The 24,127-nt window shown below is 37.8% G+C and overlaps 1 protein-coding gene across 1 annotated transcript in view; it reads right to left on the bottom strand.

The window, feature by feature from the left end:
• Window positions 1-283: 283 nt before the first annotated feature.
• slc25a16 (solute carrier family 25 member 16) overlaps window positions 284-24,127 on the bottom strand; it is a 37,069-nt gene continuing 13,225 nt past the window's right edge. The window contains exons 5-10 of the mRNA XM_039737883.1: window positions 19,809-19,872; window positions 18,777-18,898; window positions 17,759-17,825; window positions 17,496-17,658; window positions 7,941-8,009; window positions 284-3,112 (exon numbers count right to left, since the gene is read on the bottom strand). Of these exons, the coding sequence (XP_039593817.1) occupies window positions 2,956-3,112; window positions 7,941-8,009; window positions 17,496-17,658; window positions 17,759-17,825; window positions 18,777-18,898; window positions 19,809-19,872 (642 nt within the window). The 3' untranslated portion in view covers window positions 284-2,955. The remainder of the gene's footprint in view (window positions 3,113-7,940; window positions 8,010-17,495; window positions 17,659-17,758; window positions 17,826-18,776; window positions 18,899-19,808; window positions 19,873-24,127) is intronic.

The following is a 24,127-nucleotide window of genomic DNA, read 5'->3' as shown; positions in this document are numbered from 1 at the left end:
TTTTTATTCTTCATAAAATTTACAAAAAAAATTTGCTTTGACATCCTGTGGTACAGAGTGTTGCATGATGTGAGAAGAAAATTAATTTAAAGGATTTTAACACAAGACTGCAAAATAACAAAATGTGAAAAAGTGAAAGGTTCTCAGCACTTTGACTCCACTGTAAGTTGGCATGCAATGTAAAATAAAGATCACATGTTACACTGAAGAATTTGGTAATGGGGAACAAATAAAAACCTCCTTGAGAAGGAAAAAAATACAAACAAACCTTTCAAGGCTCAGATGTGTATAGCAGTTTCTATTTATTCAGCACGCGGCCCTTTAATTGAAACCCCGGTGAAGAAGAACAGAGACCCTCACTCAATGAGACGGTTTTTACACAGCAACCACATCGTGATATTGAAAACAGTATGACACCTCAACCTTCAAAGCCAACATTTGTATTCTTAAAAGTGCATAGTCAAGCAGACAAGATTTACAAAAAAGTGTATTAAAATATTTAACATGTGTTTTGATAATCAAGAGAATTTTTATTTTTCAAAAATTTGACAAAAATGTAGATGTTCAAAACATTAGTGAAACCGTGTTCTACATATTGTCAAAAATAAAACTATTAAAATAAAACAAATATCCTCTGCAAGAAAAAAAAAAAAACACATTCATTTGAAAATGTACATTTGCAAACTTTATCAGATGTCAATATGAAATAACTAAGAGCATGAAAACAGTTGGATTTAAAGACTCTCATATGGATATATCATTTTGTGTGCTTATTGAGTAATTATTAAAATTTCAAATTTCAGAGCTCTTTAAATATAAATAGACAATCAAAGCACTACGTACATGTTTCACTGATGGATAGCAAACACTGGATAAAATAAAAATAAAACTAAAAATCAAACGAAGTAACTTGGAACAAAACAGAATTTAAAGTTCAGTTGACCCGACAAGTAAAAAGCAGCAAGCTTCTGATTAAACAGTTCAACTCCTGAGGCACACAAGCTACTGAGGCTACTCAAGAGATACCAGCGCAGAAGATCAAAACCACAATTCTCTGTGTGGTCCCTTCACAACAAACATTACACTTAAGCACAGCATATCCCTCATTGTGACTTCTCTTTGATCACTAAATCCAAAATGAGAATTTAATAAAACATACAAAATTAAATCAAAATGCAAAAGGCATTTGGATAAAATATTCAGCCCAAACCACAACAATCACCAAAGGTAATCTTGCCTACTACTCTGCCAGGATCCTACAAAGAGTCGGTGTTGTATAGCCAATATATAGCTTTCCCATTGCAACTGAAGTGAACAATTTGCTCTAGTCAAATCTTCCTGATCACTAAGGATGAAGCCTTCTGTGTTTAATATTAGCAAGATATTTACAATTATTTTAAAAGAAAAAGAAAAAAAAAACATGAATAAATAGGTGTAGAGGTTTAGAAATCTAAAAAGGTCACAACTTAAAATGGCTGATCAACAAGAACAAAGACATTTGGAGAAATAAAGGTACAGGTAGAAATGTAACATTTTACTAAAATTCTTTACCTGCTGTGAATAGGCATTACCTGTAATTTTAGATTTACTTTAGCTGCAGCTACACAACTCTGAAACCAAACGACATGTAAATGCCAGCTTTTACAATGAAAGGGCTGCAATGAGAAAATCCACAAGTGACACACAATATTATTAGCCATAAACAACACTTCAAAAAACTGTAGTCACGTTGGAACAGAAAATATGAAACTGCATAGAAACACAAAATTCTGCTGTTTTTTCAGAAAGACTAATAATTGAAATTATGCCTATTGGTAAATCAGTAAAGTTTATCAATGCCTCAAATAAAATAAGACAATTGTGTAATCAAAAGAAAGAAAAACAGACCCCATTAAGAGTGTTGGGGAGTCTAATCCAGCTCAGACTAATGTGAATGATACCAATTCATCATCATCAAGCATAATTATACTGGCTTCAGAACCATTATGCAATACAAAACCTGCATAACATGACCAACAACAGCTTTTGATGATGATGATGATGGCAGCCTTCTTTATTTATGCTAATGCTGCATTTACGTACTTCCAATTGAACGTCCAAAAAACCTGGAGAAAATAAAGCTACCCAAAATTCTCAGAGCTGTGACCTTCACCTTAATCAACTGCATAACATAAAAAATATAACCTGGTCAGCCAGAATTGACATTTGTTTAGTCAAATTCCATTTGGGGCAAGTGATACACATTTAATATGTTTAGTTCATTTTTTAAACTTTTTGCAGACCAAGTAACAAATTGATATCGAGTTTGCATTTAACCTGGATAGTCTAAATGAAAATGGAAATGAATATACTGGAGTGGGAAGGTGAAACATCACAACTCGGAGCTACAAATACTCCGATAGCACGTGAATGCAGAATCAATCAGAAGAGATTCTGTTCACAGACAAGAAGCATCATTCTTCACTGCAGAGCGAGACAATTTACTGTGTACTTCACTTTATTTGAATCACTGAACAAAAAAATATTAAGGAGTTGTAACCAAATGCAAAGAAAGTACTTTACATGTGTCCAAATACCAAAACGGTTTAGGTGTACTCAATGGTGAAAATGAAGGTTTTTCTGACTTTTTTTTTTTTTTTTTTAATTATACACATTAAAAATTTGAAAAGAAGAGCAAAAATAAAAATCACATTCAAAAGTAAACATCAAATCCTTAATAATAATAATGATAGTTGAAAAAATAATCTTACACTTTTGATGATTACACTGTGATTTAGTTTGAAATAACATTTACATAGCAGGATCCAAAAGCCTTCCGTGACACCATGGTGGGACTCCATAGCATCATCGTCTTCAAGTTGCTCCTCAACACCAGCCATTACAGTTTATCAGGCAGGCAGATACGTTTTCTTGCAAATTTGATCTTCACATTGAATTTTACTTAGTGATTAAAGCTTAGTTGAGATATAAAACTTGTCTCATCAGTTCGTAAGTGGTGAAAGCAACAGCCTGGGAAGGAATGCAGCGAATGTAGTTTATTGACAAACCTCGATAGAGCCCCCTTCTAATTCCATATTGTACATATACGTGTTTCAAGGTCTTGGACAGGGAACTGTAAAACAAGAAGTGCAACTTAGGACTGCTGGAGAGAATCAGAAAAGGGGTAATTATGTCACATGAAAGCACACCAGAATCTGGAATGTTTTTAATTTGCAGCTAAGAACAATCTTGAATATTGTCTGCATGCTTTCCTCAAAGTGTACAAAAAATATTTATGTTTAGTTTACACTTGGGCAATTTTCTTCAGGTTTAAAATTTCATATCACAATTATGACCACATCAGGAAAGTGCTCATGAAGCCCTTTTGGAAGGTGCATGCTTCTTCACAAAATCTTGCACTAAAAATTCATATTAAGGTGGCAGCTTTTGTTTCTCATCCATGCAGATAAGCCTTGACTTTGTGACCAGCTGAAGCTACTGAACCCCACCTAAAGCCGAGATATGAAAGGTTTGGTGCACACTGCTAGTTCTTGATAAGCACACTAATGCTGCTTTCATTCTCATTTATAACCAGATGGATGGATGGATGGATGGATACTTAGTCCCCAGAGGGAAGTCAGGCTTTTTACAGAAAAGACCATCACCATCTCGATTATACCACTCATGTAGCACACAAGTCACTTCTTGGCCTGAATTTGAATATAAGGAAGCAGCTCCTTTTAAACCGCAGTAGAACAGTGGTCTCTGAAACACTGTTACATTTATGCTGGAAGATCTTTTCCCATGTTCTTCTGTACAATGAATGCCCTTTAATTTCTTACACATTGAGAATTATGTCTGTTTAAATTCAATACACACTCATCCATCCACCTTATATGCCTAGTTGAAGGTCACACAGAGCCAGTGGCTAGCACAGCAGCATCGGGATTAAAGCGGGGCCCACTCATTAAACAAACCCAGACTCGCTCATCCTGGACCAAAAGTTACCAAATAACCTAACCAACATTTTTGGAATGTAGGAGGAAAACCAAACTGGTGAAGTAAAACTGATGCACACACGAGTCAGGATGTACAACTGCATGCAGACAGTATGCCGGACTTGTTTTTCAAACTCTGGCTGCAGTATTAACATCCCCATGGAACACTGCACTATGTCAAAACGTGTGGATTCACTGAATATGACTTGCAACATGAAGAACACAGCTCTCTACAATAGAATTATTTTACCACTTGTGAGATTCTCTACATGCCCTATTAATTCATCGAAGTATTTTGTAACTGGAAAACATTTTATTTTTTAACTTACAATATAATTCAGGGGTCTCCTACTCCAGTCCTTCAGCACTACTGTGTCTGCATGTTTTCATTGTTACGCTTTCCTTAACCAGTGACCAGTTTTTGCTGCTAATTGACTTCTTTTCCCTTCATTTTAATTGACTCATTTTTTTTTTTTTGGTCTTTTTTTAAAAGACTCAGTCCTTTTTTTACCATGCTTCTTTTAACTTCACCTGTTTGTTGTCTGGTACAAATCTTGTAATCAATATTTAACACACTTCCTATTGTCCAAATGACTTGAAATTTTGCACACTTACTCAATTCCGATGACAATACATGAATCAATAATCAGTTTCACTAATTGATCAATTAGTCCATGTTAATTAAGAAATGAAATTTTCATATGAAGAATAGTTAAAGATTTCACCAACAGATGGCGCTAGTAACAGACAAAAATATTAAAGTGTTAAAATATTGATTACAAAATTACTAAAACAAACCCAAGACTAAAAAGTCGAAAATTATATATATAAAAAAATAATATTATTCTTATATTAAGTTAAAAAGTGTACTAAAAAGTAAAAAAAATAAGTCTCTCATACATCAAGTCAAGTCAAGCTGGGGAGCATGCACCCACTACACGACGAAACAACTCGGGATCTCGATTTGCAACCCCCCAGGCAGATGCAGGGTCCAGTCCCACCCTCCGGAAATGACGCTCTATCTGCCGCAGCCAGGTGTTACATGGGCAACCCCTTGGCCTGGTCCAGCCACTCGGGTCCCCAACAATGAGGATCTTATGATCAGGATCACCCTCAGGGAAACGCGCCACATGGCCGTAACCGACGCTCCCTCACAATGCAGGTAATATGCCTCATTCAGAACTCCATGAGCAACTGCTCAATCGACACAAGGTCAAACCAACAGTACCCAAGGATTTTCCAGTGTACAGGATGGCCATGATATCCATCAACCTCGAGGGTATCCCACAAACCCTCAGGATGTCCCACAGGGCAGCTCGATCAACCAAGTGGAACACTTTGCGAAAATCGACAAAGACTGCAAAGAAACTCTGCCGATATTCGCGTTTGCGCTCCATGAGAACCCTCATTGCCAGGATGAGGTCGATGGTAGACTTCTTAGGTGTAAAACCAGACTGTTCCGGTCGCTGGTAGGTGAGCAAGTGATCACGGATCCTATTGAGGAAGACCCTAGCAAGGACCTTACCCGACACCGAGAGCAGTGTTATCCCCCTGTAGTTGCTGCAATTCAGACAATCACCCTTCCCTTTCCACATAGGGACGATAAGTCCCGTTTTCCAGTCTGTTGGGATGATACCAGTCTCCCAAATGGAAGCAAAGATTGCTTGCAATGCCAGGAGGACAGCCTTACCACCAGTCTGGAGAAGTTCACCCCAGATACCACAGATCCCTGCAGCCTTTCCCCCCCTCAGCTGTTTCACCACCTGTGCAATCTCAGTGAGGCTGGGTGGTTCACAGCTAATCAGAGGATCAGCCTCAAGAACCGTTGACCCAGAGATATCCAACATCCTAGCCGGAGGATCAGCTTTGAACAGCTTTTGCTGAGATTTTAAGCAGTGTTTTTTAGATGTTGATTGATGAAAAGCACCCACGCTTTTATTTTACAAGTGATGTATGAGAGACTTATTTTTTACTTTTTAGTACACTTTTTAAATTAACAGAAGTGTGATTTTTAAAAGGTATATATATATATATATATATATATATATATATATATATATATATATATATATATATATTATTTTCCTTGTTTAAATGGCAGCCAAACAGACATAAGATGTCAAGTGAGTCAACAGCCAACCAATTTCACTCCAACCAGTTTCTTAATTAGAAGCCAATTCTTGTTATTAATTAAACCCGTTATTTAACACTGTGGTTTGCTGCTGCTCTTATTCTGCCACAACAGACATTTCCAAAACTGATTTTCTTTTGTTCCAAGATCACCATCAAAATGTTCTGTGGACCTAAGCAGATCAACATTTCATAGACCTCCACCTTAAGATATTATGTGATGGACTCGGGTCATGTGTTGGCTTGTTTTGTACCACATTATCAGTTGGCTGCTAACTAAGGAAAAAAAGAAACAAATACAAGGGCAAGAGTCTTAAATAGCAAGTCAATTAAAATGAAGGCAAAGGAGTTAATTAGCAGCAAAAACTGGTCACTGGTTAGGGATTAGAAAGAAAACCTGCAGCCACAGTTGCACTCCAAGACCTTTGATGGAGTCATTGATATAATCATTATAGATGGCATGATGATGCGGTGTTTAGAACAACAGCCTCACAAATCCAGAACCCTGGGTTTGAAATTCATGTCCACCATGCAGCTGGCACATTCCCGTTATGTCTGCATGGTACTACTGACCTGTGCAATAGGTGAACTGACTATTCTAACTTGTGGACACTAAATAGACTAGATAGATTTAGAGTCTGTTCCTGCCTTGAGCTCAGTGCTGCCCCAAAGAAGATTAAGCAGGAGGTCCAAGAATGTGATGTTATAACATGTACTGCTTTAGTATTCTTTTTCAGATTTTTATTGTTACTGCTCATTTTATTAATTAAGTTCAAGTCTGCCTTGTACTGCATAGAGTACAATGCAATTCTTACTTGCACAAGTTTGCTGATGATACCAAGCTAGGTGAAATGGCAGATAATTTGAACCTAGTGAATCATCACAGGGAGACCTGGAGAGCATACAGCCTCGGGCAGATGAAATTTAATGCAACTAAACATTAAGTATTACACATAGGAAGTAAAAGTGTTAAGATTTGATTTCATAATGGAAGGTTTGAAAGTTAGAAGTGCCCTTCATAAAGACCTAGGAGTCAAAGTGGATTCGCCACTATCACAATCAAGACAGTGTTCAGAAGTCACTAAGAAGGCAAACAGAATGTCAGGTTATATAGCACCCTGATGTGTAGAGTACAGGTCCAAAGAGGTTATGTTACTCAAGCTTTATAACGAACTGGTGAGGCTTCATCTGGAGTACTGTTTGTAGTCTTGGTCTCCAGGCTATAAAAACATACCATCATTAGAAAAAGTTCCAAGACTGCAGGGCATGAGTAATGAGGAAAAGACTGAAGGAGTTGAACCTTTTCAGTTGAAGCAACAGAAGATTAAGAGGTGACAAGATTGAAGTGTTTAAATTATGGGAGGAGTTAGTCCAGTGGATTGAGACTGTGACTTTAAAATGAATTAAACAAGAACACAGGCATTTTGAACATTGTTAAGGGTAAATTATGCACAGCCGTTAGGAAGTTTTTCTTTATACAGGGAACTTTAGATATGAGGTAACTTTAGAATAAGTTACCAGGATATGTGATGGATAGTAGGAGTGTAGGGACATTCAAAACTGAGCTTTGTTGGGCCAAATGCTCTGTTCTCATCATATCTAAAGTTTCTAGTAATTCTCATGTCTCCCTGAGACTAACAACAGCAGCACAATACTAACACACACGAGAAATAGAAATGCAAAAAATTATAAGCTGTCATATTTTGTATATTGACAGCAAAAGACTGACTTCCATGTGCTCATCCCTTACTGGTAGAAACTGATCCTTTCACTGCTTTTGGGATTCCTTGCTCTGCAGTTAAAATAAAGAGTTGCTACATTTCAGATACTTACAGACATCTGTCAGAATCTGGAAGAGAGCCCCCTAACTGCATCCGACGTCGAGCAACATCCAGTGGATATCTGAAACAATAGTGAAAGAACTGCACATTACCTACATATTGAACTATGGTCATCTGTCACAGCCTTATCTAAAGATGGAACCTGTTTTACATACTTGTGCAGCAAGTTTCCAGGTTTGTCTGAGGCTAAAAAGAAAGACAGCATTTTGCCAGGCTTGACATTAGAAAACCTGATTTCTGATGTGGAATTTTGATGGTGCGTTGAACAACCAGGAAAGAGATGCTTGAGTATAATTCAAAGAAGAAATTTCTAAGCTTTTTAGGTAACAAAGATTCACTTTATAAAGAAACTGTGAAAAAAAATATTAGGCTTTAACACTAGAAGCCCTGAAACCTACAAAAAATATTAGTTTTGCCGGACCACCTTAAATTCTCTTGCACCTTGTCAGCAAAATCTTTGTTTTGCAAATGTGTCAATCAGCCTGCTGTTCCATGCCCCACCGAGGCAGCTGAAGTCAAATCAGAAGCAAAATTCTCAGAGCTGGGAATAAGGTGTCTGAAATTGTATAGGGTAAATAATATATCATAATTTGGAATACAACAATCTGTGTAAATGTAGGATGACAAGAAGTGCAAGGCAAGAAATGTTGAACACATAACTAAAACAGAAACTTTTTTCATGTTATAGTAAATGATTGCCAAAAAGCTGACATGAATTGTATATGTAACGACTGAAGTCCAAATATCAAATAAACACTTTCACAAAAGGTATAACAAAACACGTGCGCTTTCATTCAAGAATATAACCGAAGAAAAAGAATTTGTTCAATTTACATGCTACTGACAATGTGTAAAAACTGAAACCCAACTATCAATCAATATGAAATAAGACACATTCATAAACAAGAGGTTGTGGGTTTAATTGCGAGTCCTCCTCGCATTTACTGTTTTGAGTAGTGAGCTGCCATTATTGTTACTATTACAGCATATAATAAAAACATACATTTGAGTACAGTCTGTAACAGTCGGTGTAAATTTATGGTACTTGTGAAAGTTAGTGCTGAAAAGATAAAAGCAGACACACAAACGCTGCTTAGTGTCTATAGTGGATATTACTTTTCCTCACACATGGTCATTCACATCAACATGTCATATGAACGATTTTTTTTAATTCAAGAATCCAAGAATTAGGGTTAGGATTTGGTCTCGTCCGATGCGAGAGATGGACGTCTGAAGTGGAGCTCCGCTAGCAGTGGTGCTATTTTTCATATTATTTGCTTATTATTCTGAGATATCCTGTATTTATTCAACCCGAGAGGGACCGCTACAGTATATGTAAACACATATAAACATGGCCAACAAGAAGGGGGGGTCCAAAAGAATCGAAGACTAAAGCTACATCCAAGCTGCGATCAGCAAGCCCTAGTTCGAGATACGGCCTCTCAGAGACAGACCTGGATCAGATGGGCGAAAGTACAGACTCCTCGGGACCACGGTCCGCTACATCGTCGCCGGCTGAGAGCGAAAAGGGGAGCGAAGGTGCGATCGTGAGTGCAGATGTGGATAGCTCGCCGATTGGAGAGGATTACCTGAAACTGGAAAAGGCGGGAGGTCCGCGGCTTCAGTTACGCAATTACGCGGGACTGGAGCAGCGGGGACACCGGCTTCATCTACGGTACAAGAAGGCACAATTGAGCTATCTGAACTGAAAGTGTTGCTCGCTGAGCTCACGCAAGATATAAAGAAAAGCGAGAAGGCTAATGAAAAAGCAACGGCAAAGGCACATGAGAGACTGAAACAGGCCAATGAATGGCTGCGACAGGAAATCCAACAGGCAAATGAAAGGCTGCGACAGGAATTCCAACAGGCAAATGAAAGGCTGCGTCAAGAGGTACAACTTGAACTTCGACAGGTGCTGGGTAAAATTGAAGAGCGCATTGAGAAAAACTCGGTTAAACTGAGCACGCTTGCTGATCAATTGGAGCATCTTAATGAGACATTCACGAATCGGATCGAAATGGCCAAACATTCAGCTGCCAGTGCCGAGGAAAGAGCAGTAAATGTCAGTTCGAATGTAAAAACTCGGAGAAAAACTTGGAGACAGACTGGCTGCTCTAGAAGATGGGAGTAGAAGGTATAATGTCAGAATTGAAGGCCTGCGGAGAATCGAAAAGTTCAAACCCTGTGAAATTCGCAACTGAACTTTTTTCTAAAATAATCGGGGGCGACTTTAAAGCAGAATCTGAGATAGCAGCGGCTTACGCGCTGTGATCAAACACCGTCAGACCCGACCAAGATCTTTTATAGTTCGTTTTGAGCGATTATCATTTAAGTTAGAGGTGATGGCACTCCTCAGAAAAAAGGAAGATATTATATATGAAAATAGCAACATTCGTGTCTTCCCTGACTTCTCTCCAGCAACAGCTATTAAACGCGCAGCCTTCTATAATATTAAACAGCGCTACGGCAAGCCAGTGTCAAATACGCCTCCTGTATCCGCAAAACTGAAAGTGGAATGGCAGGGTCATTTCTATGTTTTCGCTAGCAAGGAGGAAGCAGAAAATGAATTAAGAAAGCTGATCCCGGACTATTCTGATACATAATTGTGAGTCATGGCGGTAAATGATAATGCTAGGATTAATAATCTACTGTCTGATCTATTTGTTTTAAAATACGGGTTTTTTATCAGCATATATTCTCATATTCTTATTATTACTTACTTATTACTTATCATTACTTAGTATTACTAGGGCGCTAAATGTTTATGTTTTATTGTGCTTAATTACGTTTTCCTCCTCTTTTTTTTTTTCTTTTTCTTTTCTAATTATTTCATGTGTACCCTAAATGAGACTGTTCAATATCATACCCTTGGTTTACTGTTATTGCTATTACTGCATTAAGACTTGTTATGCTTATTTTGGACACATCTTTAACACCATCACCTGGGTTTATTATCTGGGGGTATCATCTTAATGCACTAAAATTGCTGAAGATTATATATATATATTAAGTGCAAAATTTTTTTTTTTTTTTTTTTTTTCCTCTTTTAAAGACTATATTGGTAACAGATATCTCTATCTTTTAACCTAAAGCGCCACTGCATGGGGGCTTGATGTGCTTTGGACGTGCTCTGTCTCTGGGTATGTCAGAGGACTGGGACTGCGTGAAGTGGGTTTTAGCCTCACCTGGGGAGGCAAAAAGGGAGGGTGGGGGTTAAGGGGGGAAGAGAAAGAGAGCAGGCTTGATCTATACCTAATCTATCATCTCAATCTTTATAATTATAACTATCAACGTAATAATAAGCTGCATGGCAACAACTCTTGGGGAATAGGAAATTAAGACCTAAACTATTTCACTTCCAGTTAAGACTATAAAATGACATCAAAAACTCAGAATCAGTGTCTCCATGATGGGACAGTTAACCGTAAGCTGGAATGTTAAAGGCCTGAATCACGAATTAAAGAGAAAGAAAGTACTTTCTCACCTAACAGGTCTAAATGCTAAAATAGTATTTTTACAGGAAACCCACTTACTAAGTAAGGATCAGTTCCGGCTGCAAAAAGACTGGACTGGCAAATGTTCCATTCTAGTTTTACAAAGAAAACTAGAGGGGTGGGAATTCTCATACATAGAACAGTACCATTTGTAGCATCAGATGTAGTATTGGATCCTGAAGGGAGATATGTGATGGTCATGGGAGACTTATCTAACTGTAAAATGATTTTGATAAATGTTTATGCACCTAATGTTGATGATAAGGAATTTATACAAAATTTATTTGCATCCATTCCCAATCTGAACACTCATAAACTTATAATGGCTGGGGACTTTAATTGTGTTTTAAATCCACTTTTAGATAAGACTTCCTCCACAGGGGAACGCAACTAACACCGCAAAGATAATTACAAAGTTTATAACTGATCACAACTTATCAGATCCCTGGAGGTTTTTAAACCCAAATTCAAGAACATATTCTTTCTACTCACCAGTACATCATTGCTACTCAAGGATTGATTACTTCTTTATAGATAATAACTTCTTGCCTAAGATTAAATCTTGTAAATACGATGCTATTGTTATTTCAGACCATGCTCCGATGATCTTGGAGCTGAAATTACTAAGCCCCATACACTCACCCGCAGATGGCCTCAACCCCTTCTATTAGCTGACGAGAATTGTACTGAATTTATATCCAAACCAAATTCTTTCTAGAGACAAATACATCCCCTGAGATCTCTGCAGGAATACTCTGGGAAACTCTTAAGGCCTTCTTAAGAGGACAGATTATCTCATATCTTTCCCACAGAAATAAATCCGAAGCGAAGAAAGTAGCAGAGATAAAAAGCGAAATTACTAAAATAGATGAAGAACATGCCAGACTACCAAGCGAGACTCTACATAAGAGGAGGCAGGCTCTACATTCAGAATTAAACCTCTTGACAACTAAAGAAGGGCGGCATGGTGGCGCAGTGGTAGCGCTGCTGCCTCGCAGTTAGGAGACCCAGGTTCGCTTCCCGGGTCCTCCCTGCGTGGAGTTTGCATGTTCTCCCCGTGTCTGCGTGGGCTTCCTCCGGGCGCTCCGGTTTCCTCCCACAATCCAAAGACATGCAGGTTAGGTGGATTGGCGATTCTAAATTGTCCCTAGTGTGTGGGTGTGTTTGTGTGTGTCCTGCGGTGGGTTGGCACCCTGCCCAGGATTGGTTCCTGCCTTGTGCCCTGTGTTGGCTGGGATTGGCTCCAGCAGACCCCCGTGACCCTGTGTTCGGATTCAGCGGGTTAGAAAATGGATGGATGGATGGACAACTAAAGAAACTGAACATCTAATTTACAAATCCAGACACCATTATTATGAACATGGAGAGAAAGCTAATAAGCTTTTAGCGCAACAAATTCACAAGCAAGATGTACGCAACGCAATCTCGGTAATCACTAACACGAACGGAGATAAAATCATCGAACACAAAAATATAATGTACACTTTTAGAGACTACTATAAATCCCTATATACTACTGAGTTTAAAGAAGACAATATACAATCTAATGCATTTCTGGATACATTACAGATACCACAAATTGACGCTTTTAGTGTGGAGGAACTCGATAAACCTCTGTCATTATCAGAATTACTGGATGCTATAAAGTCACTCCAAGGTGGAAAAGCTGCAGGCCCTGACGGCTACCCTCCAGAGTTTTACAAGAAATTCTCCGCTCAGCTAGCTCCCCTCCTATTAGCAACATTTACAGAAGCCAGAGATAACCAATCTCTTCCACAAACCTTTCGTCAAGCATTAATCACTGTCTTTCCAAAACAAAATAAGGACTTATTACAATGTCCAAGCCCCAGCCTCACTGGGTCACATGTTCTGGGCCTGCACCAAATTAACATTATTCTGGACAAAAATTTTAATTACCTCTCAGACAGCCTTGGACTCACAATCCCTCCTAACCCATTAACAGCTGTGTTTGGGGTTCTTCCAGAGGGGCTTAAAGTGGAGAAGGACAAACAAATTGTGATTGCATGCACTACACTGTTGGCACGCAGACTTCTTCTGATAAACTGGAAGAACCCAAACTCTCCTCTTTTAAGTCAGTGGGAAACTGATGTGTTATACTATTTAAAATTGGAAAAAATCAAATACTCAGAGGATCTGTACAGACTTTTTTCAAAACATGGCAGGATCTCATCAGTAATATTTTAAAATAAGTTTATAAAGCACAGAGAATTTATTAATTTAGGTATTTTTACAAGCCTTAAATTTTACACCGTTTGGCTTGTTCTCGCTCTCAGGGGTGGGGATCGATCTGTTCTTAACATAATTCTTTTTTTTGTAAAAACTTGATTGCTATGTATTGATTGTAATAAAATTAATAAATAAAAATTAAAAAAAAAAAGAATCCAAGAATAAAAAACGGAATAAAAAAATCGTTCAAATGACATGTTGATGTGAATGTCCATGTATGAGGAAAAGTAACATCTTTTACAAGTACAGTGGAACCTCGGTTCACGAACGTCTCAGTACACGTACAACTTGGTTTACAACCAAAAAGTTCGGCAAACTTTTGCCTCAGTTCACGACCACACAATCGGTATACGAACAAGCCAGTTAGTTTCCCTTTCGGTTTGTGCGCGCTGATGATTTCCGCATGTATTGCATTGCTCTCGGTCAGACATGCGTGCTTGCACATGAGGCTTTCGCTCCCACCAGCTAAACAGCTAAAAACACCAGAAACCCAAGAAATCACAAGAGAGAAAACACCTGAAGGAAAACATCCCTCCATCGCGGAGCCAGACTCTCCCTCAAAACTGTAACCTCCTATATACCCAGTTCCTCCTCACTTCATGCCAGAACTCGACTCACGCAAGGTTAGTTTTCTTGGTGGTTTATGGTTTTTGTATTACGGATTTTTCAAATGTTCATTTTTCGGTTCGTAGTGTGAATTGTTGCAGGGTTACTTTTCACTTTTTTCAAATGCTCTTTTTTTTTCCCCCCGTGCTTAAAACTCATTAAAAAAAAGTGTTTACAGCGAGTGGTTAGTAGCATGATTTGTTACTTTTCTTGGTGGTTTATTAAATTAGATTTTTCAAATGTTCCTTTTTTTCCTCTGTGCTCTGTGGATTAATTGTATTTACATACAATCCTATGGGGGAAATTGCTTCGGTTCACGACCAAATCGGGTTACGACCAGAGGTTTGGAACGAATTATGGTCGTGAACCGAGGTTCCACTGTACCATAAATTTACACAGGATGTTAGACTCACATCAAATGTACGTTTTTGTTATATACTGTAAGTTTAACAATAGCAGATCACTACTCAATCAAAGTGCTAAACACAGAAATGTCACGGGATTTGACCTACTATCTCACCATTGCTAAAGGGTAGCTTATCCACAGATCCATGACAGAGCAGCATTACCACTATGACAACAAGCTGAAAATGAAACATGCAAACAAACACGCATGTGAACGTATTTTATTTTGTACCAACTGATAGATAGGCTTCAGCAACATGTCAATCGAGTACTTTCTTTTTCTTCCATTTTATTCTTGAATAAAAGCATACTTGTTTTGTTACACCTTTTGCAAAAGTGTTTTTTGGATATTTGGGCTTCATGCATCCTACACTTCACGTCAAAATTATATTTTTATTACTATAACATATGAAAACATTTTCTGTTTTAGCACTGTGTTCATCATTTCCTGCCTCGCATTTCCTCTGTCATTCTATATTTACAAAGATTGTTGTAGACAAAGAACACACGTGAAATGTATGTATTTCAAATCACAATATTTCATTACCGATATAATTCCTTACAAACTCATCACCAGATACACATTTCAACACTGACTTCAGTTGTGAGGATTGCAACAGGTTGATGCCTTCATCTGACTGATTGGGTGTAGCAGGCTGTGTTCTGCTAAACCAGACATTTGCAAAACAAAAGTGGGCTGTTAGCGCAGTGTTAAGGAGCTATAAGCTCATTGGCGTATGTCAAGAAAATTTAAGGAGGTCAGGGACAACGAAAAAAATGGAAAGCTTCAGGAATCCTAGTGTTAAGTGATTGGCATGCAAAACGAATCTCAAAGCTCATATTTGGAATTTTCCCTGAAAATTTTACTATAGTCAGTAAATAGCAAGGTGAAAGATTTCATCAGGATATCAAGAACACAGAAGGAGGTTACTTGTGACATTGGGATATCAGTATGATGGTTGACTACTGCTGGATGATTCATTAGGATGCACCAGAAAAATGATGGGCCACCAATCAAAAAAATTAAGAAGTGGCAAAACTAGAGAAGTCACATGCAAGTCAATGAATTTGTATTGTTGTTTTCTTTATATACATGTTTAAAAAATATGTTAGATTGACTAAATATTTTCATGTTAAATTGATACAGAACAATATTGTAAACATGAATAAGTTGTGCAATTTGTTCAATTTAAATTGCTTTTCAATTCTGTAATTTAAATGTGATGTGATGGAAACATTCCAATTATATTTTTTGTGTTCATGAGTAAAAATAAAAACAACTATTCACAACTAAAACAATTTTTTATGAGTTTAATTTTGCCTTCCTGTGTAACGCACAAGTGCGCACACACACACACACACACACACACACACCCTAGCATAAACAGAGAAAGTAGAACATGAATAAAATACTTTGGGATGGTCTGTAATAAAAACTAAAATTACTTCTTAAAGCATTAAATCTATCTATCTATTAAATAAATTCAATAAAATCAAACAATACTTTTTAACATCGTCAATATTTACCAGAAAACTGATGAGTACACTTGGTGCATTAACTAGGGGGTTGCATTTATTGCTCACTTGCAGATAGGCTTTGGCAATGCAGGGGCTTTCTCAAGCAATTTTGTACCAAACTACTGGCTTCTCTTGTATGCTTTACACATTTGCTCATTTTAAATAACTGTGCCAGAAATTTAAATTAATTCAAATAAATATATTTTTTTTTATTCAGATCACTAAAATCATCATTTTTGTTAATTTTACACTTTCTATAAAATTACTGTTTGCTCTCCAGCATCTTACTCTACATTTATCTATGATGCAAGACCTGACCTAACTGTAGGTCAATGAAGATAGCAGTTTCAAAACTTAATGCTAGTTCTACTCAAAGATATAACAGATAACAACTTTCATCACTTCCTTTAGGGCTTTTTTTTCTGCAAACCCAAGATCGTTTCCTTATAAGGACACTGTTTTAATGAAATACATTACTGAAGATTTGTACTACACCCTGCAGAAAAAGAGAAGCACTAACATCCAAGGCATGCCATCAGTGCTGGCTGCACAGCTCAGCTTTGGGGGGCAATATTTCTCTCATTCTTAAAAATATCTTTTGACTAAGCTCTTTAATGTACCACTGGAATGGGACCTAGTCATGATCCAGACCAGGGTGCAGACAACTTGATTCCAATTTAATCCTTTTGCTTTAACTAATTCACTATTACTGTGTAAACAAAAATCCAGCATAAGGCATTCATCATATTCCACTTTAATCAAAGATAGCCTTTTGAAAATTCCGAGTTCAATCTGAAGCTGAAGCTTTGAGCTCTTAAAGTTCAAAATTTCCTAGAGAAGTCTCAGTAACTGAATTATAATTACAAAAGATTTACAAAAGGAGACTGATTCATTATCTTATTATTAAATCACCATAAAAGACTCGCCTTTAAATCAGGCTAAAATGTGAAAAATAAAATTCAGTGATATAGTATCACACACATATTTTGTTTTAAATGTGGCCAGCAAATTTACTTATCCATATTAGATTTTCTTAATAGGTTTTGTTATCTGCTGGAACAGGTTTCAGAACTCTGTGCAAGAACACAATTTGATGTGGCCATCCTGTGACTTTTTGTAATATATTTTACTTCAGCCTGATTTTGCATAATTAAGAAAAATTACCAAACAAACAAAAAAAACAAACACACCTAAAATGTGTTGTTTAGATAAATGCTTTGAGATGGATTTCTCCATGATAGGTTCACTCTGAAGGAACAGTGAAATATAAAACTTACGAAATGGTCTGTGCTATTGCACCAGCTATTCCTCCGCACAACAAATTTACATGGGTTTTCAGAACAAGGACTTCAGGGTTGTCAGAAGAAGGTTTGCCAAGGAGACCCGGTGCATGGGCGAGTCCAACGCTTTTTAGGGTCCCAAAAGTAAAAAAAGAAAATCCTGTTGAGAAAAAAAAAAAAAGAAAAAGAAAAGAAAGAGAATTTGTTTATGCCAGGACTCAAGGGCAGACATGGACACCAGATGTTGAAAGCTACAATACCTGCATAAGGCGCCATGCCAATGATTGTAGGCGTCAATCCTCTATAGAAGCCCGAAAACCCTCCTTCCTTCAAAAAGGGGAAAAACGATGAAATTAAGCATGTCAAAAAACACTCGGGTGCATAAGATGCACACAAAAACAAATCCAAGACTTTGAACCTATACTGGATTCTTTTCCAGGAAGGTATAAGGAATGATGACCCCATCTTGAATTCTATTTCACATCTAGAAACATTACATTGTGAATGTCAAAATGTGCTACTATTTTATGCTAATTATCTACAACAAGAAGCAAATTAGAACATTCTAGACAAGAACAGGGCCATTCAGCTCAACACTCCTATCCACTCAAGCCTTCTTTTTAAAAAAAAAAAAAAAACAAGTCAGATTTTGAAAGTTCTTAAAGTCTTAACTGTCTACCACACTACTTGGTAGCTTATTTCAAGCGTCCATGATTTTCTGTATAAAGAAAAACTTCCTAATGTTTGTGTGAAATTTACCCTTAACAAGTTTCCAACTGTGTTTCCATGTTCTTGATGAACTCATTTTAAAGTCACAGTCTCAATCCTCTGTACTAATCCCCTTCATAATTTTAAACACTTCAATCATGGCTGCTATTAAAAGTCTTTTGCTTAAAATGTAAAGGCTCGGCTTAATCTTTCCTCATAACTCATCCCCTGTAGCCGTGGACTCAGCCTAGTCGCTCTTCTCTGGACCTTTTCTAGCCCTGCTATGTCCTTTTTGTAGCCTAGTGATCAAAACTGCACCCAGTACTCAAGATGAGGCCTCTCCAGTGTGTTATAAAGCTTGGGCAGAACCTCCTTGGCCTTGTACTCCACAAATCAGGGCGGTATATAACCTGACATTCCGTTAACCTTCCTAATGACTTCTGAACACTAAATATATAAGACAGTTTAATGTCATGCCATACTAAGAAATACATTGCTACATGTTTAATGCACACCCCATTTTTCAGAAGAGAATTCTAGTGAGAGTGAGAGAATTCAAAAGTGTCTTACAGTTCTGTAAATGGTTTTGAAGGCATGAATGATGCCAGAGTATCTGTGCTCTCCCTTGAACTGGAAAGCTAGCCGCACTCGGACCACATCCAGAGGATATGTACAGATGACAGCCGTGATTCCTACAAATAAGGAAATGCATATATTTATATGTGTACACATTCATAAACTGTTCCCTGCAGACATTCAATTAAGTTTACCAATTAAACACTGAAGCACTAGCAGTAAAGTTTTACTACAGCAGGAAATAATTTCTCATCATAGATAAATTAGGTTATCCAATTGGCTTCTTAAAATTGATTGATTAATTACTGGATTGGTGCCCTGTCTGTATGGTGTCTCTTTCGGCTGTTTGCATATGATTTCCACAGTCTTGGTGGAATTACTGACTTATTCCCTGCACAAAACGATAAAAAAAAGAAACAATATCAACAACCTAATGTGTTCAACATGTGCATTTCCCTAGATGAAGCTGTAATTTTATCAGTAAAATATTTTAGGTCAATATTTTATTACACTGTAGATCGTAGAGTCATATCATGTTATTAAAAATATCCATCCCGGACTGTGCTGCTTTTGAGGCATAACAAAGTTAAAATCTGTAATAAATGTAACTCTCTAAGGACATGTAGCTTAGGTGAATTGAGGCTGTTAAATAGGTCCATGTGTGAGCACCCTGTGATGGACTAGCACTCTGTCGGAGGGCAGGGTGGTTCCTGCCTTGCATACAATGCTTGCTGGGGGAAGCTCCAGCTTCCCTATGAACATGCTATGGATAAGCAGATTAACAAAACAGATGGATGGATTTAAATCTCTTGGAAGCACATTTATAATGTTAATAACTGTGCCTAAATTCATTTGGATTCAGTGCATTGTTTTGAGCAGACTTGGCATATGCACACACACTAACATCAGTGTGAATTTTGGAACCTATCACCATACTTCCCTTTTAAAGATTATTTCTGGTAATGTCACACAATATAAAGCTGTTAATCTTTCAACAAATGTACCAGATGATATAACAATCCTTACCTGCCATGGATCCTGCCATTAATCTGTGCACATGTCCAGAAATTCCAAATTTTTTCCTCAGCATCTGTCAAAATCACAATGAAAGGAAAGGTTGAATATCGAATAAGTCTTCGTCTTCACATTGCTGTGCTGAATGCTTAAAAAAAATTCCTGAAAGAAACTTAAAAATTCAGTTTATAAGACAAAATAATTAAAATAATTTATTGTAAACTCAGGTCACGGGGTCATTGACACAAAAGCTATAAAGCCCTAAATACAGTTTAAAAATGACTCAAGTGTCCATTAGCATTAAAGTTGCAGAATCATTACTACACAAAAATGGAAAAGATTTATGATTTATACTACTGAGCAATAAGGGGTTCAACTAACTGAATGTCTGAAAACAACGTTAGGGCCGCATAACTGTTGAAGCTTTGTTTATGCAATACTTGAATTATATGACACAAAACTACTCAGCAAACAGAATCACAGATTAAAACAGATGCCTTCAAAAAAATCAATTTATTTGGCCCTGTGCACCATATGTCCTGACCAGGAGTGTCAGTGACGAGTGCTTATCTTTGACTATGAACTTGAAAACTCACCATCATTAAGGGACCCAAGAGACAGCCTAAAGTTACAACAAACATGGGCATTTTAAAATTACAATGACATTACAAAGCATATCCAGGAAAAACCTATTCATATAACATGCAAGAACCCAATTTCTAACTATAGAAAGTCTTAGTGCTCAACACTACCTGCTAAACTCTGAAACTGTGTAATGTGGCATAAATGGTACTAATTTTAAACAAAGCTGCAGCTTCAACCCTATCTCTGGCTAAATGTGTTAATCTGAGCAGGTCACTTAATCTAAATAAACTCAGATTGTTTAAAAAAAATTTTTAAAAAAGTATACAACAGTTGTAATGTGTTATGATCTTGTAAGACTGTTTGCGTTAAGCTGTCTGCCAACTATGCACTAACAACAAATAATCCTGGTTAGCTACTGTGGCCCAAATGAAGTCTTCAAAGGCTTAAATGCTTTCATCACATATATGGTATCCAATACCCTTCTACAAATTTCACTTTACTGCCTTGCTACAGGAAACCATTCATATGCTTTCTAAGTAGAGAACCATGGCAGGTTAAGTGGTTTAAGATCACAAATGGCAAGTCAGTGGTGCCATTTCTGTTTTTAAAGCAGACAACCTGGATTTAGGAATAGCAGAGGATTTCAATGAGGGGCAGATAAGTCATTGAGGGGCCGAAGACATTAGAAAATCATTAGAAATGTTTTATTGTACAAATATGTTGTATGTGTGCTAAGTAAACCGGTCTGATGTCACTTGTAGGTATGTGTATGACTAAGTGGGCCCTGTAATAGACTGGTGCAACATCAAAAGTGGTCCTTCACTCGTTCCTAATACTGCAGCAGTAGACTCTGACCCACTGTGACCCTGAAAAGGGCCGAGTAGGTCTGAGAACGCACTGTAGAGCTTTTAATTAATATGCTGTTGGGCCCCTTCAGTTTTTTTTTCACAATTTGCTGTGTTGCAGCCCTGAGCTAAAACTGTTTCCATTCATTTTTCCATTCTTTAAGCAACACTGAATATCCCAGAATGACAAAGTGAAAACAGGATTTTAGAATTTTTTGTTTTTTAATAAAAAGAAAAAAACTCAACTATCACACTAACAAAATGTCACGGTACTCTGTCTTAAGTCGGTGTCCACTAGTAGTTCATAGCTGGACGGCGCTCAAAGTACACCTAAACCCTCATGAAGTACAAAGTCTCTTGAAATCAAAGTCACCTATTGTTATTACAAGAAAAATCATAAACCAGTATTTACGGGGGAGATAAAGGACAAAGTCCACAGAAAAAAAAAAATCATGAAGGAATAAAAAATCCAAAAAAAAAAACTATTCAGCAAAACAAAATAGTTGCATCCAACAAACAAGACAAATTTAATAAATTACCGAGAACATTCATGTATGGTAATTATAGACAAGGGCTCATATAATGCACATAGTCCAAAGCTGCCAAAAAAAATAAAATAGTAGAAAGAAAAAGGTTGAATAACTGGTCCAATGGCTCTATAGCTGCCAAAACCTCTCTCTCCGCAAGTGCTGAAGCTCTCCCCAAAACCTAGGAGATTCACTTGCTTAAAAAGGTTGAAAAAAGACAACCTACAGCATGGGGGGGTGAGGGGTTTGTGGAAAATGAACGTTTGCAATACGCACAGCAGCGACCCTATCCCTACTAATGGCACCAAGTTCTTTTAAATACTTCCTACCCACTCACCTAAAGGCAATGGGCTCCTACCTTTTAGTTAGAGGGAGGTGCACCCCCTTATCCTCACTTTATTCCTACACATACACCATCTTACCTACATCTCTCACATCCCCAGGGGTTACATCTAAACTCGTAAACAATAACAAGACATAAAATACATGACCAAGTGGAGTAAAACTAGTACCATCCCCGCACTGCGACTGCTTGCACTCCTTTCCCGTTTTGTTTCTCCTGACAGTAACGAAATCAGCTGCTTGCCTGGTTTTTAGCAGCATAAAGGGAGTATACAGCCACACACACGTAGTATGTAAACTGCCCGTCAACTGACCACTAACGTGGCTAGTCCACTCAAGAAGAGGACTCTGCCAAGCCGGTAAGTGAAGGCATTATCTAAAACCAAAAAATCTGATATTTACCAAAATGATGCACTAACATTAAGTGTCTTATGGGGATCTTTCAGCACTGCACCTGTCAACTCTTTACTGTATTATATTTGGCTAAATATCGGCTAATGCTGGTTCTTCCGGCTCCCCACACCGACAAAAGACCCAGTGACAGTTCTACTACTGTCACACACAAGAATTCAGAGCTTTTATTAGGACATTTGAAATCTGGTTCAGAAGCATCAACACTCAATCATCACGGAGATGTTTCTACACCAATTGACGGGGCAAGACTATGAAAGGCACACTTGTCTGTAGAAAGCTCCATAATTGACAACGTGAAAGACAGCGAAAACCAAGCCATGAGGTCAAAGGAATTTGTCAATAGAGCTAAGAAACAGGATTGTGTTGAGGCACAGATCTGGGCAGGCAACAAAATGAATTGTGAATTTCCCCATGAGATTAATAAAATTTTTACTAATGTAATCTAAAACATTTCTGCATCACCGAAGATTCCCAAGAACACAGTTTCCTTCTTTTCCATTCTTAAATGGAAGACGTTTGTAACAACCATGACTCTCCCTAGAGTGGGCTGGCCAGCCAAGCTGAGTCAAGCTGGGGCAGAAGTGCCATGGTCTGAGGTATGACTAAGAACCCAATGGAGACTCTGGCTGAGGTCCAGAGAACCTGTGCGGAGATGAAATTAGTAGAAACTTTCAGAAGGGCAACTATCACTATAAAACACCACCAATCTGGGCTTTATGACAGAGTGGCCAGACAGAAGCCTCTTCTCAGAAGAAGCACATTTGGAGATTGCAAAGAAGGAACAAAGGACTCTTCAAACTGTAAGAAATAAGATTTTGTAATCTAATGAAACCAAAATCAGCATCATGTCTGAAACAAATCAGGCACCACTAATCATCTGTGCAATGCCACTCCAACAGTGAAGTGTGGCAATGGCGGCATCATGCTGTGGGGTTGTCTGAGTAAAGGCTGAATGAAGCAATGTACAGAAATATGCTTAATGAAAAACCTACTCCAGACCACTCACCTCAGACAGCACAATGACCCTAAACACAAAGCAAAGACAACATAGGAGTGCCCTTTATGGACAACTATGTTTGGGTCCAAGTCCAGGCTCTAGCTGGGCAACACAAGGGCATTCACAAACATCTCTGAAGTGACCTGAAAACAGCTGTCCAGCCACGGTGTCCGTCCAACCTGACAAAGCTTGGGTCTGCAGAGAAGAATGGCAGAGAATCCCCAAGTCCTGGTGTCCAAAGCTTCTTATGTCATACCCAAGGAAACTCCAGGCTGTAATAGCTGCCAAAAGGGATTTAACTAAGTACAGAGTAAACGGTCAGACTACTTGTGTCAATGGGATATTTCAGTTTTTTGCAAAAATTACTAAAATTCCTTTATCATTTTGGGGTACTGTGTGTTGCTTGATGAGAGGGGGAATAAATTTAAATAATAGCATAGTGATGCAATATAGCAAAATGTGGAAAAAGTAAAAGGGGGTCTGAATGATTTGTGAATTCACTGTATATAAAACAACAACAACATTAAAAATATACAAAATCTGAAACCAATGTGGCTGAGATTAGGCCACATATTAAACACTTTTCAAATCTTCTATGCAAATGTATTGAAGCAGCTGGCA

Source organism: Polypterus senegalus, chromosome 1 (genome assembly GCF_016835505.1).
Source record: "Polypterus senegalus isolate Bchr_013 chromosome 1, ASM1683550v1, whole genome shotgun sequence".
Classification (NCBI taxonomy): domain Eukaryota; kingdom Metazoa; phylum Chordata; class Cladistia; order Polypteriformes; family Polypteridae; genus Polypterus; species Polypterus senegalus.
Note: the sequence above shows the minus strand (reverse complement) of the source record. Positions and strands in the feature narration are given on the sequence as shown.